At 57.1% G+C, this 7,348-nt stretch overlaps 1 protein-coding gene and 1 non-coding gene across 2 annotated transcripts; both read right to left on the bottom strand.

The window, feature by feature from the left end:
- Window positions 1-3,091: 3,091 nt before the first annotated feature.
- On the bottom strand, window positions 3,092-6,471 carry RPL18A (ribosomal protein L18a). Its single transcript, XM_017501268.2, has 5 exons — window positions 6,362-6,471; window positions 4,884-5,063; window positions 4,134-4,263; window positions 3,381-3,490; window positions 3,092-3,237 (listed from the first exon to the last, which is right to left on the bottom strand). The coding sequence occupies exons 1-5, from the start codon at window positions 6,377-6,379 to the stop codon at window positions 3,145-3,147; spliced, it is 531 nt and encodes a 176-aa protein (XP_017356757.1). The 5' UTR covers window positions 6,380-6,471; the 3' UTR covers window positions 3,092-3,144.
- LOC119467340 lies at window positions 3,648-3,780 on the bottom strand. The gene has a single exon (XR_005195880.1). It is a non-coding gene; the product is annotated as a small nucleolar RNA SNORA68 (small nucleolar RNA).
- Window positions 6,472-7,348: the final 877 nt, after the last annotated feature.

Raw genomic sequence — 7,348 nt, 5'->3', positions numbered from 1 at the left:
GGTGGGTGGGTGGATGGGTGGATGGATGGGTAGGTGGATGAATGGATGGACGAATGGGTGGGTGGATAGATGAATGAATGGATGGGTGAGTGGGTAGATGGATGAATGGGGTGGATTGAGTGGACAGATGGATGGACAGGTAGCTGGCTAGATGGTAGAGGAATCTGACTGAATGGAAGGATGGGGATTGGCAGGGGGTGGGGGAATTCAGTGGTGGAGGGGCTTCTGGGCACATTTATGAGACGCTGAGTGTAAGCAAGGTGGAGATGAACGGGTACAGGCCAGTGAGCAGGGAGCGCATTCATCCTGTCAACAGCCCCTCAGTAAAGGGATTGTCTCCATGTCTCAGCTGCTTGGGGCAGAGCTCTCCCAACTGGCTCCCAGGCTGCTGCCACATGGTTGAAGCCCTGGAGGAGCTCCAAGGCACAGAGAGAGGACTGAGGTGGAGACAGGGGTGTGCAGTGGGCTTTGGTGGGGGCCCTGAGCCTCCCGCTCTCCTGATCTCTCATCCTCCAACTCATCCATTGCCTTGCCTGACCCCCCAGCCCTGAGGGATCACCACCCTCACTTTATACAGGAAGAAATGGCTCAGAGCGAGCAGGGACTTCCCCCAGACACAGTTCTCATGGCCTGAGTCCACAATGCCACGCCCTGCTTCAGACCCAGCTCAAGGTAAGGTCACATCTAACAAAGCAGCTCCATTACAGCCTACGCAGGACTCATGTCTCCTCCCCGTGTTCTCATCAAGGGGGTAGAAGGGTCAAGCCTCAAGGAGGGGCTGGGCAGGGACGGGGCAGCGCTGCACAGGGCGAGTTACTGGAGATCCTTCTCCCTCGCTGTACCTGTGCTCCTTCTTCATGGTCCAAAATGACTGCTGGAGCACTCGCCATCGTGCCCAAATACCCGCCAGACGCACTTTCTTGGGAATGGCACATCACTGCTGTTATTTGTTTGGTCTCGCCCTGTTGCTGGGCTGGAGTACAGTGGCATGGTCATGGCTCACTGCATGAGCCATGAACCTTCAGGCTCAAGTGATTCTCACACCTCAGGCCCCCAAGTAGCTGGGACTACAGGTGTGCACCACCACACCCAGCTGTTACTTGGTAAAGACAGGGTCTCGCTATGTTGCCCAGACTGGTCTCCAACTCCTGGCCTCAAGTGATCCTCCTACCTTGGCCTCCCGGTGTTGATATGGCAGCCACCAGCCACACCTGGCCATCGCTATGGAGGCTGGGAAACGTATTTTCTGAGTGGCACTTAAGCATGAAGATTCCCTTATGGAGAAAGGAGTTTGTACTAGAAACCACAAAAGATAAATTGTCTAGGCAAGATTTTAAAATTTTCAGCCAGCACCCCTCCCCACACACACTCTAAGGAACATTTAAAGTATCCTGGGCCGGGCACGGTGGCGTAAGCCCAGCACTTTGGGAGGCCAACGTAGGCAGATCACCTGTCAGGAGTTTGAGACCAGCCAACATAGTGAAACCCCATCTGTACTAAAAATACAAAAAATTAGCCAGGCATAGTGGTGGGTGCTGTAATCCCAGCTCCTTGGGAAGCTGAGGCAGGAGAATTGCTTGAACCTGGGACTTGGAGGTTGCAGTGAGCCGAGATCACACAATTGCACTCCAGCCTGGGCCACACAGCAAGGCTCCACCTCAAATTAAAAAAAAAAAAAAGAGACCCTGGAAAAATGTATGACTTTCCCCAAGCTGGCGCACTGCTATGTAAAGAGCTTTCACAAAATAAAAAAGGGGCCCGTGGGAAAGTTCTGAGCCCCTCCTGGGGACATGGTGACACACATGGCCCCTGCCCTCTCAGAGTCCCAGGAACCCCCGTTTATAAACTTGAGCGAGGCAGCCTGGGGGAATCTGGGGTATTCCCAGCAAGCGTGAGGGCGCTGGGGTGGGAAGGAGCCAGTTATTAAGGACTGGTGGGATTCTGCGGTCTGCAGGGCTGCCTCCAGGCCTCACCTGAATGGCTGCTTGTGCACTGGCCCCGCGTGGGTTCTGGGAACCCCTCCAAGTGCCTGGGTGTTGCAACACCCCCAGGTAAGGCTGGGAAGTGGCCTGGTTTCCTGGAACCCACATGGCTCCTCCACAGGTGGAGGAAAGGCTGTGTCTCGTCCTGGGTGTGGCGACGCCCCTGTAGTCCCAGCTACTTGGGAGGTTGAGGCAGGAGGATCACTTGAGCCCAGGTTGAAGCTACCGTGAGTCGTGGTCTCTCCACTGCACTCCAGCCGGGGCAGCAGAACAAGACCCTCTTTGAAAAAGCCATTAACTGACTGCTACCCAGTCCTGGTTTCCTCCTGACCATGGCTGTCTAGGACAAAGGAGGGCCCCATACGCTGCCCCCAACGCTGGTACAGCAGGCGCTTCCCAAGTCAATGTGGAACCTGATGTTCCGATCAAGATGGCAAGCCCCAGAAGGGCTGCCCAAGGTCACACAAGGACGGGAGGCTCCCAGAACCTGAACTCCTGGCTACAGCTCAAGCGTCTCCAATGCCAGCTTAGCCTCCACCTGACAGAGGGACCCAGCCAGGGTGGGATTAGTGTCACGCCTGATGCGGTTTCCTAGAAACCACCACTCACCTGTGGTGAGTCCTTGACCTCCTTGGGCAAGATTTGGGCAGCGCAGCGTGATCTAAGAAGCCCCAACCGGGGAAAGAGAAACAGTCTCCAGGCAGCAGAGCGTGCCCCGTGGGTGCCCCCTTGTGTCTACTCTGAGAAGTTTGGGAACCAGAGACAGGGTCTAGGCCAGGAGGGGAATACCCAGGGAGCGAATCCCAACCCCACAATTTAGGGAGATTCTCCCTGGTCCAGACTCAGCAGGGGGGCCTCAGAGGCCTGTGCCTGACAAGGCAGCTGGGAAAGACAGTATCCCCGCAGCTCACAGCCCAGGGCTGTCAGCAGCACCGGGGCTCCTGGAGGGCCCGCTCAAGGAGAGGATGCGAAGGTTTGTCTGTTTGCAAGGAAGACCCCTTCCAGGACAGAGAAGTGGCAGCTCAGCTGCGCCCCAGGAGGTGACTGGGCCGGCCTCTCACAGTACCCCACTGAGCTCTGCAGAATGTGCAAAGAAAACACGCAGTGAGCACCGGGGCGTTCCTTAGTTTATTTGGGGCACACCCGGGCGAGGGCCCCACACCTAGAAGAAGGTGTTGGGCCTCTTGGTGGTGAAGCGTGGCTTGTGCTGACGGCGCAGGACGCGGTGAGGCAGCGGGAACTTGATCTTGGAGTCCTGTGAGGAGGGGAGGCAGGTTGAGGGGTTGGAAGCCTCTTAACCCCACATCCTCTGGGGGCCAGCGAAGTGTAGCCGCCCCCCACCGGGCTCCTGCGTCAGAGCAGGCGCCTCCCTTCAGGGGAGCCCCACAAGGCACTCACGTGGAACTGCTTGACGGCCGGCCGGCGACACTTGCTGGCTGCGATCTCCTCCACTTTCATGATCTGGATGGAGTGGGCCCGGGCGCGGTGCCGGGCGCCCATGTCTCGGTCTGCGGAGAGGAGGAGCTGAATGGCGGTGCTGCCTGGGCTCTATCACCCAGCAAACCTCCTATTGAGTGCCTGCCCAATGACCTGGCACGGCCTGTGAGTCACAGCAACTGCCTGAGGGCTTGGGGCTCACAGGAGGGGACACATGACACGCGAGAGAGTTGTAGAACCTCCAAATTCACTCTGAGGGGCACGGCCACAGCCCCCCAAAGGCGACGAGATTCACTTGCTGTTTGCACCTCTGTTTAAACCACCGCTATAAGAAACAGTGATTCTTGGGTTTAGGTGCAAGCAGGGAGGTGTGGGGCCTCACAGGTCCTGGCGGGTGAGCCAGGGAAAAGGTGTCAGCCCCCAACATGGGGTGGGGGTTGAACTTGGTTCTAAGTTGGTCCCAGAAAATAGTGGGGGATGTGGACCCCAATCTACACAAGCTGCAGACCCAAAAAGGAAGTTTCTGGATGCAATGGGATTCACAACCGACCCTGGCTGGGCTCGCTCAGAAAAGCACATCCGGGCACCCTCTTGTCTTCCTGTGCCTCACCACCAGCTCTGAGACTCTCCTGCCCGGAAGCCTCTGGCATCTGCCCTGTCTCAGTGTGAGGGCATCAAGGAGAATCTAAAAGGGGAGGCGGGACGGGAGCTTACAGCACTGGGTGACAGCGCCCGCGGTGGTCAGGTCCCGGTATTCCCGGTACATGTTGTGGGTACCGCTCCGGGAGTCATAGCGCAGCCAGATACCGAAGTTCTTCACCCGCAGGGGGGACTTCTCGAACACCTGCCGAGAGGGCACAGGAAGAGGTGAGAGCAGCAAGCCGGATCTGCGCCAGCCCTGTCCTCACCGAACCCTCAGCTTCTAAAGCACAGCCCAGCCCAGGCCTCCTCCTACGGCCAGACTCTTGTGTGCCTCAGTTTCCCAGTTCCACGCACCTGCAGGCACCCTCAGGGAGCCTGCCATATAAGGGAACTTCCCACGGCCAACAGCCTGGAGCTCAGGCTTCCACCACGGAGACCAACCCGGCCCCAGATTTTTCCCTGATCAAGTCTCCTGGGACCTGTCTGGGCCAACCTAGCTACCACCCACTGACGGGCAAGCACTGCCTCTCCCCACTTGACAAACAGGGCCCAGGAGAAGACAGCCCCAAACAAGGCGTCCCACCATGCCAGCCACCCCCTTCCCTGGGTCCCTGGCTTTCTGATCAGGGAAATGGCACATGACCTCTGCTCTAGTCCTGTGACCCAGACAAGTACACGACCTGGAGCTCTGACGTCTGATGTGCTGGGATTATAGGCGTGAACTACTGCGACTGGTCAACGTCTGATTAATTCTTGAGATGCACAATGCCCCAAGAGGCGCAAATTCACTCCAGACCCCACGCAGCCCTGGCCTCCCTGTACCTGCCCACAGTAGACAATCTCCCCTGAAGACTTCTTCATCTTCTTCAACTGAGACACGAAGTACCAGAAGCGGGACTTGGCGACGACGTGATTAGGTGCAAAGATTCGCATACGGTAGAGGGGCGGTGTGTGGCATTTGGGGGTGGGCAGGCAGCGACCCACCACCTTGTACTCTCGTAGCTGAAAGGAAACAGGGGTGAGGTAGGGCCAGCACCCAGAGGCAACTGCGGAGCTCCATCTCACTCCCTTTCCTGCGCCTGGTGACCACCAGATTCAGGAAAACAGGAGCCAGGGCCACCCCAGGGCCTCCATGTGGATTCCTGGTGACTGTGGGTCACATTCCCGACCAGAGCTTTAGCCACAAAATGAAATGAGGGGGGGGTTCTCCAGAAGGATTGAGTTGCCTGCCTCTCCTTTGCCTGGGCTAAGGGTTTCAGACCAAGAAAGCTGAGGCGTAGACTCACAGCTTCCTTTCTTCATGCTGCAGTCCTGAATTGCTTTGCAGTTCCCGTCAAAATAGCCACCCTGCACCTCACAACACCCAGCCACCATCTTCTTTCACCCCCGAGGCCCACAGACAGTGACCAGCACAGGATATCACAGCCCATTCCGGACAGAACTAGGTCAAGACCCCAAGTCTCTCCCCATCCCTGGGATCCCTGAGCTGTCCCCACGCGAGGTGCAGCTGCCTCCGTTTTCCCAACTGCAGTCAAAACATTTGGCCCAGGGAAGGCTTCGTTTCCAGGTGCAGAGGTGAGAATCTCTGGTCAAGTCCAAGCCCTGTGACATGGCACAAGGAAACCACCTCTGAAACTGACTCGCCAGCTTTTTTTCTAGTATCAATTAAAAACAGCTACAAATTATCAGACCCAGTTCCTACTTCTACTCTGAAGCTGACCCACCGGCCTCGGCACCACACGTTCAGGAAGGGAACGATGGGGCCCGCCCCTTTAACAGCGAGGAAACTGAAGCTGGAGATCTGTACATAATACAACCATTCCATCAGAGTCTAGGCTCTCCTATCTCTGCGACAGTATGTGTCACAGCGCTAAGCCTCGCACTCCCCGTTTCGGCTCATTACTAGGAATTCTCATCCGCTTCTCACAAACATTCACGGAGAAATACTACTGCTCCCCCGCCACGTCCACATTGCATACAGGAACACAGAAACTTGGCGGCTAGATGAGGTGCCGTGGCTCGGGCCTCCATGATGCACGACTTATTCCTTCCCCCGGGAAGAAGACCCGGAGTCCTCGGGACACCGCAATCCCTGAGCTGACCCAGGTCACTCATCGCTGTCTCCACGCGGCGACCACGATGGCGGCCATGTTGGCTGCCAACAACAGACGGCAGCGCGCTGCCAAAGGGGACCCAGAAAGGAGCGCGCGACACCAACCCGACCCACACCACCTCCGCAGGCCCCCGATGGGGTACGTGCCCCATCCCCCTGGCCCCCTGCCGCGCCGCGCCCGCCTTACCGTGCCCGAAGCCTTCATGGCGTTCTCTCCGCTCTTGCCGCCACCCGCAAAAGGAAGTGCCCTTTTTCGCGTAGCCGTTCACCAGGCCTTCACTACCGGAAAACCCGCCTTCTCAATACCGCATGCCTATTGGTTTCTCAGCCCCGCACTCAAAGCTACCCGCGTCTTCATTGGCTACGGATCCGCCTACTACTTAAAGCCCTGCCTGTCTTCACAGCGAGACTTCATTTCCCAGAAGGCAACGAGGCAGGCTCCACCTGTTTCACCATGACAGTAAAGGAACTTGGGCGCGCGCCGCACGCCGGGAGTTGTAGGCATTCCGACGGTCCTGGCTGCAACAGGGCGCGGCGGCGCGCGCCGCCTGCAGGATGCCTAAGTATTGAAGTCGGTGGCTGCAGTGTTTAGGATGAGATCCCAGACGCTTCACACTCGGGGCTTCGTCGTCCTGGGAGGTGTGTTACGGAGGTCCCAAACCAGACACCTGAGGATTCTCATCTGTAAAATGGAAATACAAATGATGCATTTTTCTCCTAGCGATGTTGCAGCACATTGATTAAGCGCTGGCACGCTGTTTTTGTTATTTGGGGTCCGCTTTGTGTTTCGTAGTAGCTGGGATTCAAACCCTGTCTGCATGCCTCCAGTTCATAAAGAACCTGGGGGAGCGGGGTTGGGGAGAGCGCGCAGGGAGCCCGAGAATAGATCAAGATCCAGCCGCTCACTCTGAGGGGCTTGGACTTAGCAGTTTGCTCAGGCAGAAAGAAGCCCTCCTGGGGGTAAGGACGGAGACCAGAGATGAATAAAGAAACAGCCGCAAACAACTCCCTGATGACAAGTCTATGAAGTAAAATTAAGAGGAAAGAGACAGGAGGCTGAGGCATGAGAGTCGTTTGAACCCAGGAGCTAGAGGTTGCAGAGATGCAGTGAGCCAAGATCGCACCATTGCACTCCAGCCTCGGCAACAGAGTAAGACTCTGCTCAAGACAAGCC

The sequence above is a fragment of the Cebus imitator genome, unplaced genomic scaffold, assembly GCF_001604975.1.
Source record: "Cebus imitator isolate Cc_AM_T3 unplaced genomic scaffold, Cebus_imitator-1.0 Scaffold280, whole genome shotgun sequence".
In the NCBI taxonomy this organism is placed as follows: domain Eukaryota; kingdom Metazoa; phylum Chordata; class Mammalia; order Primates; family Cebidae; genus Cebus; species Cebus imitator.
The sequence above is the reverse complement of the archived record's forward strand: the minus strand, read 5'-3'. Positions and strand labels throughout refer to the sequence as shown.